The sequence below is a fragment of the Manacus vitellinus genome, unplaced genomic scaffold (genome assembly GCF_001715985.3).
Source record: "Manacus vitellinus isolate BGI_N305 unplaced genomic scaffold, ASM171598v3 scaffold_0_pilon, whole genome shotgun sequence".
In the NCBI taxonomy this organism is placed as follows: Eukaryota; Metazoa; Chordata; class Aves; order Passeriformes; family Pipridae; genus Manacus; species Manacus vitellinus.
The window spans coordinates 3,557,351-3,578,997 of NW_021938789.1; the positions used below are offsets into that span (position 1 = coordinate 3,557,351).

The 21,647-nt window shown below is 42.8% G+C and overlaps 1 protein-coding gene across 1 annotated transcript in view; it reads left to right on the forward strand.

The window, feature by feature from the left end:
• Positions 1 to 12,013: 12,013 nt before the first annotated feature.
• The window catches only part of MSANTD1 (Myb/SANT DNA binding domain containing 1), a 33,279-nt gene continuing 23,645 nt past the window's right edge, over positions 12,014 to 21,647 (forward strand). Inside the window, 3 exon segments of the mRNA XM_018076530.1 lie at positions 12,014 to 12,229; positions 12,231 to 12,307; positions 12,310 to 12,411. Coding sequence (XP_017932019.1) covers positions 12,147 to 12,229; positions 12,231 to 12,307; positions 12,310 to 12,411 — 262 coding nt within the window. The 5' untranslated portion in view covers positions 12,014 to 12,146.

A 21,647-nucleotide genomic window follows, 5' to 3' on the forward strand; every position in this document is an offset into this window, starting at 1 on the left:
AATAGATGGAATTATGGATTATAGTTGCCAGTGTTGGTGTCTACTCTTAGGTTTTTTGTACTTTCATATGCTTTCCACTGCAGTTACTGAAAACCTTGTGTGAAGGGGGTATTTACACCTATTCATTCCCAGGACTCTGGCAGGAAGGTTTCAGTGCACAAAGTTCCCCACCCCCTCACATGCTGTCAGCCAGCAACTGCCAGGTCACATCTGCATTAAAAGTCACATTTGTTTTAAGTTAAACTTTGAAATCTTTAGTTAAGCTAAAGTTAAACTTTGAAATCTGTTTAATTACACTGGTGTAAACCCGTTTGTGGATGCTCCTCTGTGCTTTAATTGAAATCTCCATTGCATTGGTTTTTCTTTTGGAAAGCTGAATCTGTTTAAGAGCATCCACATGGATTTGCAATTGGTTTCAATAAATAGAATTAAAACCACATTTTGCTTAAGTTGCTGCAAGTTTTAATGCATACAGGGCCTTGATGAAATTCTAAATCCCCCTAATTCTTCTGGAGCATTTCTCTCCCCTGTGACACTGAATGTTTTCATGTGTTTTCATGTGCACTGCAAACCAGTGTGCAGGTTCTCCAGTATCCAACCTTTCCCTGAAACAAGCAACCTACTTTGAGTTTAGCAGCCTCTCCCCTGCCCCTGACTGGTTCTTGCGCTTCCAATCAGGCACAGAGGAAACATTTAAACAGGCAGCCCCTCTGCTTTGCCTCCCTGGCTCTGCTCAGAGCAGGAATCAGCCATGCAACTCAGCCCAGGTAAGGCCACACTTCACATCCCCCTTGCGGCCATCGTACATTTAAAAGGTTTTCCCCCTCGAAGTGCTCCGATTTACTCTTTACCCCCTCACCGCACAAAGAGGGGGAGAGAGTAAACCCCTCCCGTGGCCCGGGAAGGCAAAGTCGTGGTGAGAGCAATTGCACACAGCTGTGGCTTTGCCCTGGTACAGCTGACACCAGCAGCTTTCCCGGCCGAGAGCTGAGGGCTGGAATGGGAGAGGCTGGGGGTGGGATAGGAAAGCTGTCAGGGGCTGCTGGATCAGCCCAGGTCCGTGTCCCACTTCTGCACAAGACTGGTGAGGATATTTTGGGCGTGTGGCAGCCCCCCACTCATCCTCTGGTGCAATTGGATGCTGTTTTCTCCAGGCCGTGGGTAATGCAGCATCAGGGTTGCCACCGATGAACTGATCCATTGCAGAAAATCCAGGTGGGCATGCACCTCCTAAAAACCTCCTCTCTCCCTTTTTCAGAGGCTGTTAGATTACCCTGGTGCTTGAGTGTAATCTTCTGGCTGTTCTCTGTGCCCATGAATTACTCAACATGGCATGCTGGATCCTTAGCTGCAGGACAGTTTTTCCAGTTGTTTGTTTTGAAAGCTCTTAAGAGCAATATACTATCAGCTGAGGTTTCTAATTAACTCTGAATAGCTAGTCTGCTGCCACTCAAGTATAATTCTCATTAGCATCTCAGCTAACAAGCTTCAGTGTTTGCCCTCCTAATTAGCTTCTAGTTAGAAGTCTTTCCCTATCCTAAGATGTGCTGTTGTTAATTGCAGTTCCAATTGCTTTTACAGCAAACTCCTGAGAGACTGCTAAAGCTCTGGTTTATATAGCCTGGTAGAGACCAATATCTGGGATACTTACAACTGCAGGTTCTTTTATTCTCCTGTAAGTTTGTGTCTTTATGACATCTTTATGCAGACAGGAGGGGGGATGGAGCTGCAGCTTTTAAAATGAATGAGGAAATACTTTTTTAAGCAGGTGGTAGAACTCGAAATGAGTGCTTAAAGCAAAGTACAACTTTCACAGCTAATGCTGCATAAACGGCTCTCCAGTTTTTTTTCGTGCAGCTGTCCATACAATGGCTAGTTTTCCATGCCCACAGGTTTCTAAGGGTTTATGAGTGCCCCACAAAATGCCCTATTGCTGCTGACTTTAAAATCACGGATAGAGAGTGTGTCAGGTTGGCTATTCCTTCTGGGCTGCGAGCTCAGGATGGTATTTCTGTGGAATGCTCTTAACAGGGTTTAATGTATGCCTGCGAGCTGGATTAACCCCTTAGTCCCCTCAGCTTGGGAGTCCTTCCAGCACAGGGATGTCAGTGGGATCACACAGCTGAGCCCACGCAGACCAGGCGAATTGGACTGAGGGGAGCAGGGGCTGGGGGTGGAAGGGCTCCCACTAGAGCAGCACAGAACATCCGGAGGAGAAAGGTGAGTCTTACCAGTGTCACAAAGTACCTGAAGTTGTCAAGTGCTTGTCCCATGGAAGTAAAACCATTCTGTGCGCTTTCAAATCACACATTTAGTTCTCAAAGAGAGGAAAAATACTGCTCAGCTTATGGAGCTTTACTAGTGGACTTTTCACTGCAGACGTGCCCAGGGCCCTCCTGTTATCACTTCCTAAACTGAAACCCACTTTTTGCTGAGGGTTCTGAAATGGGTTTAATGTGTCAGATCCTGGGCATCCTACTGCTCTGGGCAGAGTAAGAAAAAGGCTGCACTGAAACCAAGTACTGAATTTTATTGTAGGATGCCTGGATCTTTCTGCCTTGGTAACTTCTTGCTTCTCATTTTCTAAATTGAGGGGTAAAGTCTTGATGATGCCAAGATAAACAAAGTTAGAAGATAAAGATGAGTCTTTTTTATTTTTCTTGGGGCAATGACTATAATCCTGTGATGCTTTATCATGCTGCAAGTAAAGGCTCTGGTTCTAGAGGACCTTTGGACCCAGGCAGAGTCCCCCTAAAGCAACATGTTGGTGTAAGGATGTGCCCCATTAATCCAATTGCAGTATCAGGCTTTTAGAAAGAGAGAAATTCTGGTAATGAATACACTTCTGGGTCATAACCCATTAAAAATTGAATTTAAATATGGCCTACTCACACTAATAGCAATAGATTTAATTAGTCAGAGATCTTTCAAATCTGCTTTAGAAGGATGTGTAAGAGCCAAAGTGGACCTAAGATAACCAGGCAAGTTCAAAAGGTGGGAATATGTTTACAAAATGTTGCATATATGTCTGGTACTGTTCATGTCAGGTCTAATATTCTGGTCACAAATTGCTAATTATCATTTTTTTAGCTGTAAAATATTTATAATTTAGAATACGGTTTGTGATGAGAAGCTGATTTTCTTGATTTGATTGCTTATATCTAATTAATGTGTTGGAAAATGGGAGTAATGATGGTGAGCAAATCTCAGTGTTTGAATCTATTTTAGTTACATATCAAAAATGGCATATTTAAATGAACTGCTTAACCTCTTCTATCTACAAAACTGGATTCCAAATCACAAATATGTCATTTACTCTGCTGTACTTTAGTTCCAGATGGCAGCATAAAGCGAAGCACGTGATATGATAAAACTTTTTTATAGAAGCTTTAAAGTAAAACTTGAGTTTGGGTTTAGGGAAAGAAAAAAAAATATTTCCAATGAGGGATCTGGAGAGAAAGTGTTAAATACAGCTTAAGACAGGGGACTGATCAAAGGTAGCAGAAAGAAAAATTCAGAACAAAGGGTTCTATTGGTAAAGCAGAGATGCTACCAACATGTTAGTGTGAGCCATCAGACAGCAAGGCAGGTGTTAACTATTTTATCTATTTGGGATAATAAAGTAATTCCTTCTTCGCATAATGTTCACTTTGTGAAGACTTAAGTGCTCTTAGTGTCTGAGGGGGAAACCACGACAGACCACCAGAGCCTGGGCTGTAACAACTACTGCCTTTGCAAACTGCTGAACAGATAAAGCCACGTATGGAGAGTGTCTCATGATCTCTGTCCTCTTTACCATGGTCTGCCCTAAGTATTTTTCTCATCAAACCAGGTTATGCAGTGCTGGCTTACTGCCAAATTTATCACATAAAGTATTTTTCTTGATGTGATTATAAGCTAAATTGGTGTCATGATCTTTTTTCTTAAGGCAAGCAATAAATTAAATTGTGGGATAGAAAAATGGTGCTAAAGTACCATTTATGCTGACAGCGTAGAAAGAATAATCTTGAAACAACTCCTAAACATACTGATTGAGTAGGTTCCTCTACCTCAATCAGGTAGAATCTTGACTCCATTTGGTTCAGTAAATGTTCATGAGTTTTTCTGAGTCTGAAAATGGAGAGGATCTTATAGCCCTAATTCTTCCTTCTAACAAGGCTGTGATCCAGGCCATTTCTTACAGCAGAACAGCCTTTCTGCATAGATTGTTAGAGAGGGCATCCTCTTAATTATTTATACTACACATACCAGGTGTGCTGATTATGAAATTTCCCTTGAGGCTTCAGAAGGAAATGAAATCCTAATAAATGCATGAGATAGTGGAACAATGCTAGAATCTCCTGGATGAAAATCAGTCATCCGTGTCAGTGATCCTCCTGTACAGTGGTTTTTAGAAAACATTACAGAAGCTAATCTTCTTAGACTTGTCATCCAAACTATCCTGGAGGTGTGAAGAAACTGCCCTTCCAGGGAACTTCAGTGCTTTTGTAGGAAACAAAGAAACATAAGGCTAGAGGAATACATTTCTTATCTCGAGGAGGCGTGGAGGTGGCAGTGTTGGTATTGATGTTTACTGTGTTTGCAATTAGTATTACAAACAAAAAAAATTAGAAACACGGTCATGAAACCCTCTGGAAAATTCTCTTTATCAAAATGCTGACTGGGGAAATCTGAGAACTCTGTTTTAGAAATATGGGAAATATGAACTGCTCTTGTCTTGGCAAATGGAGCAGTCTCGTTCGGAGGAGAGACTGGTATTTGTTTGAAATGCTCGTGATCCAGAGAGTGTGCAGTGAAGTACAAGGGCAGAAAGGGCCTTTCCCTGCAGAAGTCAATGGAGAAATACCAAAGATGCTGAACATAGGACCGGAAAAGGAGAAAGATCTTGATGTGAGAGACAACAGGGAAAGCAACACAGAGATGTGAAACAACATAATATTGTTCTATGATTCTATGATTTAATGTAACAGTGAAAAGATGACACTTTTTAAACCAGAGCAGTGTGCAATGACCATGACAAACTCAGTTCTCTTGTCACTGCACAAACAAAAAAATCTCTTAAGAGGTAGAATAGATAAATATATGAATGATTCTATGAATTTTGTTGTTCAAAGTAACAGCTAAAAGAGTAAGATACTTGCAGAGAACATGCAGCTGGTGAGAAGACTATCATGAGCTCAAGGAAGCATGTATCTCTTTTATCAAAAGGATTGAGGAGGAAGGACTCTGAAAAGCTGGCGGTGTTCAGAAGAAGAGCAGAATGATGTTAGAAGTAAAAAGACATCTTTCAGAAAGTGGAGTTGATGTCTGAACAGAATAAATAGAAAAGAGCATACAGGCAAGTTAAATAAGGCAAGGTAAACAAGGCAGGTAAAATCAGTTCTGAGGGGCAACTTGCTAAACTCGCAGAAACAATGACAAAACCACTTCAAACACAGGAAGGGTAGGAAGCCTGTCCATCAGCAGCTTGATAGGCAATTGCAGTGTAATAAGAACACTCAAAGTACACAGGGTTTTTACAGCAAGGCTAAATAAATCTTTGCTTTGCTGTTCATCATAAGGGATCTCAGGGAGCCCTCTCTTCTGGAGCATTTTGGTATCTGAAAGCATCTGAAATTGTGTTTTAAACTGAAGTGCCAGCAGAACAGGTTTAGAACAATTGGGTAAAATGCGTAATACTATTGATAAAAATAGGTGGTAGCCATGGTAGCCACCCAAGAGTCCCAAATGTAGAGTTCTTGAATTAATGGTTTCCTTTGATATGGATTAAATAATTGATGTGACAATTGAAGGTGGCAAATGTAATGAATGTTTAAAGGGCTGTGTACACTGGTAAATCGAGCCTTCCTTGGTCAAATTTATGGAAACTAAAATGAAGACTTGTAAATATGATATGTTGGGTAAATGTCAAAATTAATTTTGTAGAAGGAAGCTGTCATAAATCTGTGTACTTTGAAGCCTAGTAGCCCTTGGGCAGAGATGATTCAGTTGATAAGGTATAGCTGGACTTCCAGGGTCCCTTACCAATAGTCAACAAACTCCCTAAATAGTTCAGAAATAAAAGGGAGTGTCTTCCTGTAGTTTTGAACTGGTTATGGTTCTAATTAGTTAAAGGTAATAAAATAGAGGCTAGAGATTGAGTCATCCTTTTTCCAATTGCAGGAAGTCACCAGGCTGCAAGAATCTCTGTTGGTATCTCTACTGTTAAATTACCTATTAATGCTTTAGGGGGAAAAAAAGAGAGTGGACAAACTTATCATAAGAAATTTTCAAGGTAGTTAAAACTAGAACTGACTGTGAATATTCTCCATTTTCTCACCTTATCTAGACATCTGCAAAGTAATGCATAAAGAGAAAAGAACTGTACCCATGCATGCACAGAGATGTAACCATTCGGGAAAATACCTTGGTGCCATTGTGAGTAACTCTTGGAAAATATCAGCTCAATCCTTAGTAGTGATCAAGAAGATAAATAGGATGAAAAAGACTTTAAAGAAAGCTTAAAATAAAAAAGAAGGTTTGAGGTTTGTGTGTAAATCCACAATGTGCCCAAGTGTGATAACTGTATCTTGAATACTGTAGGAGTAGAAATAGTACACAGAAAAACTGCAAGAATGCTCATAGGTACAGAAGGGTTTCTGTGCCAAGAGATTTAAACATAGGCTTGGGAAGGACCCCTGGGGTTGCCATGTCCAGACCTCCACTACTGCTGGCACCACAGCACACAGCTTTTTTCTCAAATGCTGCCAGTGAATTCTCTGGTCTCTGCTTTGAATGCATTAAGCTTTTTCAGCTCTGCCTACATGTCAGTAGACAGCTGTCCTACTCTTGTTACACCACCTATTGTGTCTTCCCCCCCTTGTTCAGCAGTGTCATTCATCCTGAAAACTGAGCTAGATTCTAAAACTATTTTTTTTATTCATTTTTTGGGTCACATCTGAATTACCTGTCATATCCACCTGAAAAGCTGCCCAATTTTCCCTTCCCTGTCTCTTTTACGTTTGTGAAAATCCTTTTTCGTATTTGTTTTGACATCAGGGAAGGGAAATTTTTGAGGGTTTTGGCATCTGTGGGACATATGGGGAGAGGTAAGCACGTAAAGTGTCTGATGTCTCTGCTGTTTCCCACAGTCCTCATTAGAGGGAGGAAGGTACACAGCAATTTTTTGCTTGTACTGTTCAGAGAGATGAGATAATCATTGGGAGAGAGGAGTTCATGATTAAGTTCTGTTGCAGAATAACTAGGCTGAAAAAAATCCCTCATATAGCTATTAATTAAAGGGGCTCTTTGCTTTTCTTATATTAGTTTTCTTTACAGAATAACTTTATTTGAGAAACCATTCCATACCAAAGAGCCCCCTTTTTTCCATAGTAAGAGTCAAGTCTGTGCAACAATGACTCAGTCATAACAAGACTACTACCCCATTGTAGCTAGATATAATTTTAATTGAGGATGTCTATTTTAAATGGGCCAAAATCTTTTATGTAATCTAAGAAGGGAAAAAAATAATTCTTCATTTACATTGCTTGATGCGCTTTATTTGCTTGCTTTTAAAGTTCTTCAAATGCATCACAAAGCAGTGGTGGATGCCTTCAGTGATCCACTTAACCATTTTACATCTGTACTACTATAATACACACATCCCAGTCACGGTTCTCTCACTGGAACTGGGAGGGCTCTGGCCAGTCTCTGACTGTGAGACTAGGAAAATGTCAGAAGAGAAGAGGTGAGGTACTGCCCTGGTCCATGGAAAAGACATTTGCAATTCTGGTGCTGCTTCTTGTTTGAAGCATGCAGGTTTATTAGCACCAGGCCCAGGAAAGGCATCCATTTGGATCAAATCCAATGACATTTGGAATTTGATGCATTTGTTTCAGAGGCTGGACCACTCTCCTGATGAACCTCTTTTTGTCTAGGGACATAGCTTAAATCTGACTAGAAGCTCTTTTTTAGCATTAATTGGGAGTTTCTGCTTCTTAGGGCTATTGAGCTCTGCACCAGCATCCAGTCTCTAGCTTTATGTGGAGCATCTTTGGTGACTGATCTAGACAAAAGTGTGAACTGGAGGGGATATTTTTTTCAGATTTTGGCTGTATTTTGCAACCACAGAAGTGACTGTTTCATTGCTGAAGCTCTCACTGCTGAAGTGAATGTCTGTCTCACCAAGAATCTTTGCCCAAGAGATGGGGCTCAAGGGTTTGAAGATGTTGTAGGCTGGCATGAAGGCACAGACTAGTGAGTGTTGTAGGAGAGCTATACAGTACCATGAAGGTATGTAGGATTTTCTTATGTGATCTTTGCTTCCTTCATTTTTTTGGGAAAATCACAGTGGTGGGTCTGGGAAAACAAATTATGCCAAATTGAGGGGGGTTAAAGGTAGTAAAATAGATGATTCAGTGCCAGGGGTGAAAAGTCTTGACTGAGATCTGAAAGAGGAGGAAGGATACAGGACAATAAGAGCTTGCTTGCCACTGAATAAGGGGGGGTGTGTGGTAGTACCAGCTATGGGTTTGGATGGCAGCCCATGCTGGAAGAGTGACACAGTTGGTCTCCTCCTGTGGGTGCAAAGTCATTGCTCATATGAGATTCAGAGGAAGGTGATGGTGTGTGCAGTAGGTTTTTCTGCAGTCTGGATTCTCTTTCTTTGTGGTACAGAACATACACTGACAGTACAGCAACTAGTGTGGATATCAGCCATGCTCTGATCTGCACCTGAGTGTTCTGTGGAGGAAAAAAATAAGCCTGAGTTCAGATGTGCCCTAAGGGGTGTGGATCCATCCTGCAAAATGAAAGTGGCTAGTCATTCTCAAACAGGCAGAGGGTACAGCTCATTCAAGTTGAGCATATTTAGAGAGGCCACAAAAGCATAAACCTGACCCTGATTTAGGGCTGGTAAGACTGTGCTCTGTATTGGCATGTGGTATATTTTAATTTTGGATATTTAATTGAATAATGGGATAGTGCAAGCAGGATTGGCCAGCATTGCTCTCCATGTACCAAAAGCAATATTAGATTTGTAATACTCCCATACCATTGCAAAATCTGAAAAGAACAGCTGTAGCAAGTCAGCAGAGACACGACTGTGTGTTGTTTCTTCTGTAGCCATCAGGTGCTTGGTTGAAAGGATGACAAGCCATGTTTGTGTCCTTATGTTCAGAGTTACCAAACTGCAGGATCCTCTCTTGTTTTTCCTTAGAATAATTTAAAAAAAAAAAAAAAAGAAGAAAAAGAACTCCAAGGAATTTAATCTCTGTGCAACTGTGTACTTGTTCCTAAATAAGTCTCCCAAACACTTTCTGATGCTCTAGATACAGGACATCAAATTCCAGCAGCAGGTGTGTTCAGAGCTGCGGGGGTCCAGTGAGGAGGTTGTGTTCCTTGGCAGAGATTTTTTAATTATCACCTTGTTAAGGTGAGTGGGAAATTCCGTCTAAAAAAATCATCAGCGTGGAATGATGCAGAATTTTACCTCTCGCTTTCTTATTCTGTGGGAGGAGGTTTCTAGGGGCACTTGCTGTTCACTTTTAATGCTGTTGAATAAGCTAATGACTGTGGCAGTAGGATGAGTGAAATTTAAATCAAAATCTTGTGTCAGACTTTATTTCTGAAAGGGCCTGAAACAAATTCTAGAGCTCTGGCACACATCTTGCTAGATGTCTAAAATGAATTGCAAATATTTCCATTTACTCAGGCTATTCATCTGTCCCTATTTAGGGGGATACATCCTCTGTTTTGTCAAGAAGTGCAACTTTTCTACCTCTTACCTCCTATTTTTATGTTTAAGTATGTTTCAGTGAGATTAAAATGTACTTATTTTCTCAAAAGACCTATTTGCCACTTCCAAAGAGTGCTACCTGTCCCTCTACTTCTTTCAAATGCATATTTAAAGAATTGGAAGAAACAACAAATTTGAAGAAAATGAGGCTCACAGTATTTAAAAACACATGCATAGACTTGCTCTTTAATTACAGTCTTTTCCCTAACAATTAAATGTAGAGCTAGCTGTTACTTTATTGAGTTGAGTTGTGATAAAAACACACTGGCTAACAGCTACTCTAAAAATTCCTTTAAGAAATGCTTTTAGTTAAATTTTTGCAGGTAAACTCTTTTAGGTCGAGGATGAAGAAGGTGCAGGAAGCTAACTAGGCACACAATTGTTAGTCAAACTATAGAAACATTCTATACTCTTTTGGACTTCAGAGAGTTTTATGATCTGGAAAAGGAGTCAAGAAGCCCAGACTGTTTTTAACCTCAGCTTAAACAAACACTTAAAAATGCAAGGTAAAAGCACTTTGGTGGTGATAAAAGAGATTTTAGTTTGACATTTTAACCCTAAAGTAAGGTCAGGACTTCAAATGCTGGGACCAGATGTACCTCTGGTGATTTCAAGAGGACTTGTTTGCAGGATCTGGTTCCCTCCCCAGTACTTGTCCTGGTATCTGCTCAGACTCCTGGAGACCCTTTTCCCCCCCACATCCCCAGCCAGCTCTCACGCCACATCCCACAAGCAGCTCCCACACTCTGCAAGCTCCAAACCTGGCCCGGTGAGTCAAACCTGCCCCTGTTGCTGAGGTCTCAGCTTACAGCCCTGCACTTGCTGCTTAAGATACAAATGATTGGTGTGGTGGTTTTCATATAATAACTCAATGGTTTTAATACTCATCTCAGAAGTGGTCGAACTTGGGTTTGGGTCCTCCTTCTCCCAAGGGATATTCAAATCCACCTGTCCCTTCCCAGGCTGTAGGCAACCTCTCAGCCCATTCTATTGAAGTTGTGCCATGGTGCGGAGAAGGATTCGCAGAGCCGGAGAGGAGAAGCAAGTGGGAGCCTGATTGTGGCCTACCTAAAGAGAGGTGGGGAGCAGGTATCTGGCGGCATTCCTAAGGCTGATTACTGTGTAATTTGCATTAAAACATCTTTGGATAAAAATCAAAACCAGCCCTGGAGGCAGAGTCCAAACCCAGTGCTTCTATCCACAGGGAGAGGTTGCAACCACCTTGTCCTGGCAGCAGGTGCTATTTTGGTGCCACCCCAAACCACACCTTCTTCCTCCAGCCACGTCTTTAAATGAAAGTTGGAGCAGCTGCTCCCTCATACTGACACCAGAGCCACGTTGAGGAGCATTAGCTGTGTTCACGACCTCCCAGTCCCAAGTGGGCTTCCTGGGCATAAGCTCTAAGAGGTTCAGCTTAGCCAAAATATTTGGATCTCAGCATGGAGGAAGAAAAACTTGAGGTACCCAATTACCTTCTTTTGGTGAAAAAAATGGGTTCCTGCAGACTGTCAGGTTGGAGGAGGGGAGCAGTCATGGCTGATTTAGCTCTGTGTTTAGAGTTGGAAATTGTTTCCTGTTGTGATTCTCTTCAGGTATCCATGTGGCTTTGAGGACCTTGCCCAAAGTGAATTGAGAGTGTGTTTCATTGTGAGATGTGACTGTAGGACGTGCAAGGTTGACTTCAGCTCTGGAGTGTCCAATTCTCTTCTGAAAATTACTGCAGTTTCACAGTCATTTAGAAGCTTTAGAAATTTTTCCTCTTGCTTTTCTCTGGCTTCTTCTTCTGTAAAATAGAGATAACAATACCTTCAGGACCCACCATATTTTAAAAAAGGGTTTGCAATCCTCTGAAGGACAGCGGGCTGAGCACTGAGTATTAACTTCCTAATGAAGAAGTTGGGCAGATGACAGAAAAGTCAGGAAAAATTATGCCTGCTGGTGCCCTGGGTGAGGCTGGAATGTCTTTTAAAGAGACACCTTTTGCTGGCCATGGTAAGATGTGCAGATGAGGATGTGTGTCATATTCTTTATGCTTAAAATGAGCAGCTTTCAGCACACGGGAATGAGGTTACTGAAGGCCTGTGGGCTGATTCAAGTTATTTATGATGGGGCTATATAGCATGGGGAATACATTTGTCAGTGCTGTTTGAAAGGCTAGACTTTAAAAACTAAATCAAACCTAGCTCTCTAGACCTTTGCAAGATAACCCTGGCTAACCACAGCTGACCTTCCTCCTTGACTGGTACGAAATGTCTCCTCACTCCCCTCCCCACACGGTGCCTTGTTCTGCCAAACTCTCTCTCCCCAGATGCGAAGTTCTGCTCTGGGTCCGTGATCTGCTGTGAGGAGTCCTGCTTTGACTTTAAGGCTCATGGAGGATCTTCTGTTCCTAGGACAGCAGGTACTGAACTTTTTCTTCCACGCTATAAAACCCTTGAAGATACAAAGGTGCGGGTTTGTGCACTGAGACTGTGCTTTCCTTCTGCTCCGCCTCTGAAAAGTCAGGGAAGGGAATGGAGCCAAGTGGTTCAGGCTGCAGTTTCTGAGTGTGGAGAAGGTGCTTTGTTGTCTTCTCTTTGGCCAGAGGAGGCCAAGTCGGTCACTGTTTCAGTCCCTTGTAGGCAGTGATTTTACAGGTTTGTTCCTTGTGGACAGAGGAGTCTGTGCTGTAACATCTCTCTCTGTGGTGATCACTGACACAGGTTTTCATAGGGTTGGTTCTTTGTCCTTGAACTCATTTGGTTCCTTCTGATGCACTGGCTCTGAGGGTGCTGTGCCACCAGACCATGTCAGAGATATTAGCCAGTAAGCTGGAGGAGTATATTTTAAAATGTGTTAACTTCTAACATTTTTTTTCCATGGTTTTGAGAGTGCAACAATTTTTCGTGTCTCACTGGGGACATGCTTTCTTGCAGCTCAGTATTGGACTTACCATCTCCTCAAGCTTTTATGTGCAAAATTCTCTAATGAGAATTTTGTCCTTCCTTAAAGATGGACAAAATGATTTTTCTTTTTGGTGATCCTTATACAAAATTACAGGACACAGAAGAACAACTTGTGGCATCCAAGCGTGGTTTTGATTTTTAGCAGTCTGGGATTTGTCCTGAGATGGTGCACAGTCTGTAAGGACAGGCAATGCTTTCTGAATTTTTGGAGAGAAAATACAATGCTTTTCCACTTTATGAGGGATAATGTGCACGTTGAACCCTTTGTCTGGGCTCTGCGGTGAGGCCGTGACCCAATCTTCCTTCAGCAGACCCTTCCTCTCCTCTTCAAAAACTTATATTGAAATAGTTACTGTTAGAAAGCAACCAGGTAAAATAGTGTGCGTGTGTATTTATATAAAAGTATAAAAAGTGTGTATGTGTGTATATATATGTGTCTGTGTGTATAAATAAAATAGCAACACAGATGTTGGCTCTCTGTCAAATGTAAATGAAAGCCTTATTCACAAGATTTGCTTACTGTTTTACTGTGGTTTCATACTGAATTGAGCAATTGGGAATGAAAGAGAGTTGATTTTTTACCATTTCTGAGTGCACTGCAATCATATTACGTTAATAGTCTAAACCAAAGCTAATCTTGCTTTCCCATATACTAGCATGTTGAAAGTAGTGAGAAGCATCTAAATTATCTTAAAAGTGAGAGTGATTCCAGAAACTTTGACTGATAACTCACACCACTTGTAATATTTTAAATGCTTAGATGGGAACTTGCATATGATGCCTGCCTGAAGGAGTTCTTATTTGTAAGATAAAAACAAGGGAGACAGAGTAGCATATAGCACAATAATGAGATGTATACAATACTCCCGAAATATTCCCAATAGCTGTGGTGACCAGTATTTGGAGTTCTCTTTTGCCATTACAGCAGAAGAGCCTTGAAAATGCAAATTTCTGTCAAAGCAAACACTAGTAAGAATATGTCTGATCCTGCCTTTGGGATCTTGATTTTTATTACTGAGTATAGTGTCAGGTTCTACCATTCCAGGAGGTGTTTTCTGTTGCTTCAAAACAAAAAAGCTTTTTGGACCTATCTTTCAGCTTTCATCTCTGGTTAAATGGCTCCTTTAACCCTGCAAGGCACTGCAGAAAAACTACATTAATTTTTTCATCTGGGGGTCTGCCCTGACCCCTCTTTACAGCTTTTACCCAGAGGCTGGAGGAAGCCTGGATGTCACTTGTGGTTATCTGATAGCTGTGTACAATACCCAGAGAGGTGCTGTGTGGATCAGAGGTCAGGGATGGAGCTACAGATTGGCTGATGAAAGAATTTGGCTATTGTGGAAGCAGGTTAAAGCAGGGATCAACACAAGTTAGAGTGGCTGGCTGTGGTATTCTCCAGATTTCAGGAGATAGAGAAGATCAGAGAGTTCCTTGGGAATATTTCATGTAACATCAAGCAGCTCTTGTCAGACTTGCTCCTTTGTTTTCAGAAAAGGCAGGACGATATTTTGGAAAACACTATTACCATTTTGCTGGGCTGGTTTGTACAGCCAGAAGAAATGCATAAGGGTTTGTCTTGTCCCATTTATTGAGGATATCCAAATTCTCATTTCTCAGATGTGTGTCGGGTTGTCCAGTCACTCCAGCTTGTGTGTTCAGTGGTCCTGCCACATCAGCACTTCACTGAAGTTTTCTTTAATGTATTCACAAAAAGTGATAAAACACTGCATAAGAGGCCTCATGGAATGATTAGTTTAATCTTCAATTAGTTCCCGCTGAGACTTGATGAGAAATCATTTGACAAGGTGGGCATGAGCTTTAGTATAATCTGCCTGTCCAGTTACCATGAAGCACAGTGTGCAGAGAGGAAAGAGGCTGCAAATGGAGAAAACCATGATGCCAGCATTGAATATTTTAGACTACTGCCTGTGATGCATTTTTGGTCTGCTTGAGCGGCTTCAGCCACTGGGATATTGCTGCCAGGCATTAAAGACAGCATGGGGGATATTTTCATCTATATGGCTGGTGAGATGTTGACAAGAAGCAGTCAGACTTGTTTTGCCCTTGGTTGGGAAGGTTTGTTGATCAGGCTGGTGAGCTACACAGCAAAATAGGAGCTAAAGCCAGTCAAAGCAGTTTTTACCATAATGTGATTGAGGTGGGGGAGAAGAGGACTGAACTTTTAAGTCCTTTGGAGTTGACTGATTGCCTCTAATAAACAGTTGCACAAGAGCACCTCCCCTGGGAAACGCACCATTGCCTTCTGTTTGCACAAACAATGGAAAACATCGGCCACTTTTATTAAAAGGAGAGACACTGTGCTGTGAAATGGCTTGGTTTTCTGTAAATTGTTTATTCTTGTTTCTTTGCAGTCAGATGGTAGTTCCTTGTCTCATTGTTTAGGTCTCTGATTCTACAGTCATTAAAGCTGTTTTTTATAACTAAAGAATCCCAGCCTTCTGAGCAGTTGAAGACTTGCTTAGAACGTGGGGATTCAGAAGTGCTCCTTCTGGCTATGGAGAAATCTGTCAACTGAATGTTAAGGGATGAACAGAATAAGAATTCCCACTGCCAGTCACATCTGCCACAGACTCCCTTCAGACAACTTGTCTGTACAGGCATCTTCATGCTGGATATCTCCTTCATCTGTGTGGTTTTAGGTTCCATACACTTCAGGTCTGCACTCCCTCCTCAAACATCTGGGTTAGGTTTCTTATTTAAGCTGCATATGCCTCACACCCTGTGGAGTTTGGCTGGAAGTAGGTAGGTTCTGCAGTACTGAAAATCCAGTCTGTTAGCTCCTCAGTTTTGTTACTATTCAGAATAATCTTTACTGACCTACTGGAGGCAGCTTTTCTGCCAAAAAAGAGTCATTTGAGTGTTTGCTAATCTGCCACAGGCGAACTGAGGCCAGTTAATCCATAATTTAAAGTAATCTTGTTGATTGCATTTGCATGATCGATTCAGCTGAGAAATGGATGGTGGCAGGTACCCTGTCACTCCTTTTGGTAGTATTAGCTTTGCTTGCATCCAAATCTGCATCGGGGGAAGTTCAGGTTGCACATGAGAAAGAGATTCTTCTCTGAGAGGGTGGTCAGTCACTGGAGCAGGCTCCCAGGGAAGTGGTCACGGCATTAAGCCTGTCAGAGTCCGAAGAGTGTCTGGACAACGCTCTTAGTTACGTGGTTTCAGTACTTCTGTGAGCAGCAGGGAGTTGAGCTTGAAGATCCTGATGAGTCCTTTCCCACTTGAGATGTTCTATGATTGTATGAGTAACCACACTGCAGTGGCATTTATAAGGAAGCAAATGATGCTGCTTTTCCCTGTGCAGACCTACACTTACTTGAGGCATGTCCTCTGGTTTACAACACTGAATGCCACACTGAATGGAAAGCACCAGGGAGGATTTAAAAATCTCTGGTGGTTTTGGACACCTGGTCTTGGACCTGGAGATGTTTGCATCTGAAAGTGGTTTGTGGGCGTCAATTAGTTCAGAAGAACTTATGAAGGGGGGCAGAGCGGCTTCCTCAGGCTTGTCAGAATGCTGCTCCTGAGTGTGGCAGCTAGAAAAAGTTTCTTTGGTCTGTGGGCTGATAAGTTTGCTGGCAGCTTTGCACTGTAGTGAAGAGAGGAAACACATACACACTCCTTGGTTTAGTGATAGCTGAAACAATAGGAGATAATACCTGGATCAGAGCAGCACACTAAGGCTGAAATATAAACTGAACCCTGGTGCCTGCAGAGTGCTTGGAGCAGAATTGTGCCTGATAAACAGCAGAGAGACAATGGGAGGGGGAAAACAGCTGGAAGAAGCCAGGAGTCAATGACAAACATAACATCAATTGCAGTACAGGCTTATGGTAAAGGCAGTGAAAGATGTTGAATCCCAAGGGAGAAGGGTGGTTAGAGAGACACGCTTGGATGTGGTAGATGACTCCTCCTGGATGTCCATGGGATGTCCATGGAACAAGACTGTGCATCCTTAAAACAAGAGGGATCCCAAGACCCCGAATACCACAAACCACTGTGTCAAAAGGGGCAATGTTACATGCATATTGCAATAAACATTTCTGTGTTGAGATAGGTCCTCCTGCTTATCACAAGATGTGAGAGCTAATGCATAAGTTCCCAATGCTGTGTTTGTCTTGGAGCTGCTACTCAGTGTCCTGGTAGCTGTAGAATTTTGATCATCTGCACAAAGGCAGGAGCCATCCTTTTGGGGGAAGGATTTGCAAACACAGACCACACAGGACTTCTTGAGCCCCATCAGTAGCTCCCTGAAACACTTTGAGCATGGCATTGGAGTAAAGTGCTGTGTGATACTGCTAGTTCAGTTCCTTGGAAGCTGTCTATGCTTCCCTTGTAAAGACACGAATGCTGTGGGATGGGTGACGTTGTTGGCAGCCTGTCCCAGAAATGGCATCTGCCTCTTGTATGGTCTTAACTTCCATTAGCAACCACTTAAGTAGATAAGGTCTTTGGCTATCACAGCATGAGGATACTGGTGAGTTTGGTTTTACTGACCTTTTTGGCAGCTCTCAGATCAGGCAGGCTTTTACAAGTATCGTCTGAACTTTATAGGTTGCAATGCTTTTCTTGAATTTCCATTCCTGAGGCTGCCTCACAGTAATACCCAAAACACCATTTACATTTTAGTATTTAAATCTTTTATGAACTGATACGAAAATCTCCTGTGCCCTAAATATTTTATCTGAAATATATTTTTTAAAATCTTTAAATTATCCTCCAAGGGGCTGGAGAGCTGAGCGAACCCCTGCGGGGGGGAAAGGGCTGCAGCTGAGGGAAGTGTGGGGTTTCCAAGCAGAAGTGCAGGACAGTCGGAGAAGTTCCTGCCTTTCTTGACTTGGCAGACATCTTTGAATTTTAATGCTTTTTATTTTCAAAACCTGTGGCTGATTAAACTGCAGAGCAGCAGGACTTGGTTCCATCACTGTCCCCCGCTGAGATGAGCCTGTGCGAGGTGTTCCCCGGGAGCTGCTGGGCTCACCTGGAGTGTGGCTGTGGGTTCGGGGCAAGGGGCTGGTCCAGCCTCCCCACATCCATTGCCAGTCTTGGCAGGAAGCCAGGGAGAGACAGTGTGGGGATGCAAACAGCTGCGAGGTGGATGCAGAAGGCTGCCAAGCCAGTAGCAAACTCTGAGCAGCGAGGCTGGGCTTCTGGCAGGGAACTGCCAGCAATTTGCGCTGCAGTTTCTCTGAGGTTGCTGGAAAAGGGCCCACACCGCTCTTCTCTCTGGAAGAACAGCAAGCTAGAACCCATTTATTCAACACAACTCTAATGCCTGTTACCACAGCGCTGCAGAAACTCATTTAGCTGGAGTGCTGCACCAGTGCCAAGCTCCCTGCGCTTGGCTCCCTCTCCTCTGTTGGAATCTGGGGAATGGCTTCTCGCTAATGGATCAATGAATCGATAACCTCCTCCAAGCATTTATTTAAATATCACTACCTTTTATGCTGCTGCTGGGAAGGGGTGACACCAGCAGCATTAATTCTTGCTGGGGGAGAAGCGATGCTGTGTACAGCACTGCACTCAAACCAGCTGCTGTCATCTGGTTTTTCGTGACACGGCTTTTTTGGCCTGCCCTGCTGAGTCATGGGAACGTCACTCGGCACAAGGCACAGGGCAGACTCCTGCACAACAGGGATTATTTTTCTTCTTTTGTGATACAACTCAAATCCAAACCGGATTAACTCACGGTTTGTGTCTAAAGTGAACTGCTTGGAACAGGCTCTCTAGAGGAATTTTCTTCTGAAAGAGCAATATTTTCATAGCATTTTAGGAGCAGTTTTTAATGAATTAGACACTTTTCAGCATGTAGCTTGCTAAAACGTGCTAAAAAACCAAACATGGGCAGGAGGACTTATTGACTAACCCCTGTAAGTAAGCAGGGCCAAAATAATTTCTTTCAAGTGGAATTTGGGAAACCATTCATTGGGAACTCAGTGATTTTCATTGTAATATGGTTTGTTGCTTCCTTGCCAGAAAAGGAGTATGTCTGATACTATGGGTTGTTTTGTATGCTAAGGATCCTCAAATGTTTTCTTAAGAGTAAGGAAATCTCAGAAATTCTCTGTTTGCTATAAATTGAACTGGGAGTATGACGCATGTAGGACTGATGTCTTTTGCTTTCAACATTATATAACTAAATTTTTGAGAATATTGCCCGTCTCTCCCTGTATGCTTGAAAATTTAGGAACATGTGTGATTGAAAGTCCATCCAATTTGGCATCCTGCCTGCATGTATTGTAAGTGCCAGACGTTTGGGCAGTGATTATTTGTACCTTCTGGACACAAGGGATTTTTTTCCCTCCTCAATATGCTAAACTAGGGTCTGTAGCATGAGTGTCTGTGTTTCTGCTAAACTTAAAAAAATACAAAGTAATTTAAAGAAAATTCTTAGTATTGTAAATTTTAATCTAATCACTATCAATATACCAGTCCATACCTGGTTTCTCCAAGCAGTGAATTCTTTGGGTTCCCTGCAGTCCATGAGCTCCTTCTTCTAAAACCCCACAAAATTCCAGCTCTCTCCCTTGTCTGCTAATGCTTCCTGATCTGACCACAAAAACTGCTGAAGCCTCATTTCCCAGCTTGTCTGCATTCACCTCACTGTCTCTTGCCATCCTCTCTCCAACTGAATGTCTGTACAAAGCTGGCTTCCATGGTTACTACTAAAATAGGCAAAGGAGATATTTTTGGTCAGAATTTGCCAGTTCAGCAAGATCAAAATGCTTTTGGGAAATGTTCTGATTACAGTGAAATTCAAGCAGGATGTTGTCTTGCAAAATTAAATAAAAAACCCCTCCAGCTTCCTCGAGCTCACCTGCACCTTCCTGGACTACCGTCCTGGGCTGCCCAGTGCCCCACTCCCCCATCAGGGAAACCAGTCATTCAGACAGCCCTGTGGCAGGGCTTTTGTGTGAAAACACTTGTTTTTCTTGTTCTTTTTGTTCTAAGTGTTGTCATATCAAAATCTTCTCTGCCCCACATCAGCCAGGGTGCCTTCTCCTCAGCCAGCCTCCTCCAGAGCACCCATTTCTGTCTCTGGACTTGTTTGCAGGTATTATTTATTTTAGACATCCATTAAAGCTGTTCAGCCATACCATGTCTTTTGCTCAGTAATGTGTTGCTGTCACTTGTCCCTTCTGGTCTCTCCTGTTTGTTTCCCTTGTGGCATGCCCCAGTTTAGTTGCAGACCCTCTGAGGAAAGAGACTGTCCTTTTTTTATGTATCTCGACACACCTACTGTACTTAGCCTGAATAATTTTTTTTTCATTCTGTGTTTGCAATAGGACCTCCTGCAGTTTGGGTAGCTTTGGCTTTCCTTTACAAATGCTGCTGTATTGTTAAACTTCCCTCCCAGGTCCTAGGACAGCATGAGCTGTGTCTTTGTACAGTTCTACAACACTGACCTCATGGCTCTGTGTTCACAACAGCCTTATGGTTTCCTGTAGATTCTGAGCCTTTACAAACCCACATGCTTCCAGCACCCAAGGAACCTGGCAGACTGAATGGTGCATGGACCTTACTGGAGTTCCTAAGCCCAGCTACCGTGCCTGTGAGGTGCTTCCCTACCTCAGGGTGAGCTTCTCATTTCTAGCACTCTCCTCAGCACAACAGTTTCACTGCCATGTTGGTTTAATGGAGGAGAAAAGAAGGCAACTTCTCCTCTATGATCACCTGTCCCTGCCTACCTTCTCTGGCCAAGATTTTCAGAAGTAGTGGAAGAGTGTTTCCTCTCCCATAAAGTATCTCATAGAGTATTTCTTGTCTCATAGAGAATCACAGTATCATAGAGGATCCTGAGTTGGAAGGGATCCACAAGGATCGAGACCAGCTCCTGTCTCTGCACAGGACCACCCCAAGAGTTACACCATCTGTCTGAGAGCATTGTCCAAATGCTTCTTGAACTCTGTCTCACTTGGTGCTGTGACCACTTCCCTGGGGAGCCTGTTCCAGTGCCCAACCAACCTCTGGATGAAGAACCTGTTCCTAATATTCAACATAAACCTCCCCTGACACAACTTCACACCATTCCCTTGTGTCCTGTCATTGGTCACAAGAGTGAAGAGATCAGTGCCTGCTCTTCCACTTCCTTTCATGAGGATGTTGAAGACCTCAGTGAAGTCTCCCCTCAGTCTCCTCTTCTCCAGGCTGAACAGACCAAGTATCCTAAGCCGCTCCTCACACAGCTTCCCCTCAAGGCCCTTCACCATCCTTGTTGCCCTCCTTTGGGCACTCTCTAATGGCTTAATATCCTTCGTATATTTTGATGCCCAAAACTGCCACAATATTCACGGTGAGGCTGCCCCAGTGCAGAGCAGAGCGGGACAATCCCCTCCCTGGCCCAGCTGGTAATGCTTTGCCTGATGCCCCCCAGGACGGGGTTGGCCCTCCTGGCTGCCAGGGAACTGCTGACTCATATTTAACTTCCCATTGGCCAGGACTCTCAGGTCCCTTTCCACAGCTCTGCTCTCCAGCATCTCATTCCCCAGTCTGTCTGTACTGCATTGCATTTAACCATCTTTGCAAATTGCAGTGGGCAGCAATCAGAGACACTAAACCCATCATTTTCTGTGAGAAAGTGGGTGTTTTAGCCCAGTGGATAGCAAAATGTGGGGCAGGAGACAGCCTCCCAACACATGCAGCTTTTTAAACTTAAAACATAGTATTCCAGTGCAATGCAAACTCCAAATGCTTTGTTTTTAGACAAACACATACATACTAGTACACCCTTTTAAGAAGAGTTACTAAGGTGTGTCACTAAGGTGTGTCTGCACTGAAATGGCCAGAGGATGAACACGTTCTCTTCAGTCACTATCCAGTTCCAAGATTTGTTGTTGCCCCCATCTTACACTCCTGGTGGGCCAGACTGGAGGATTGCGAGGAGCAGTGACCAGTCTCTG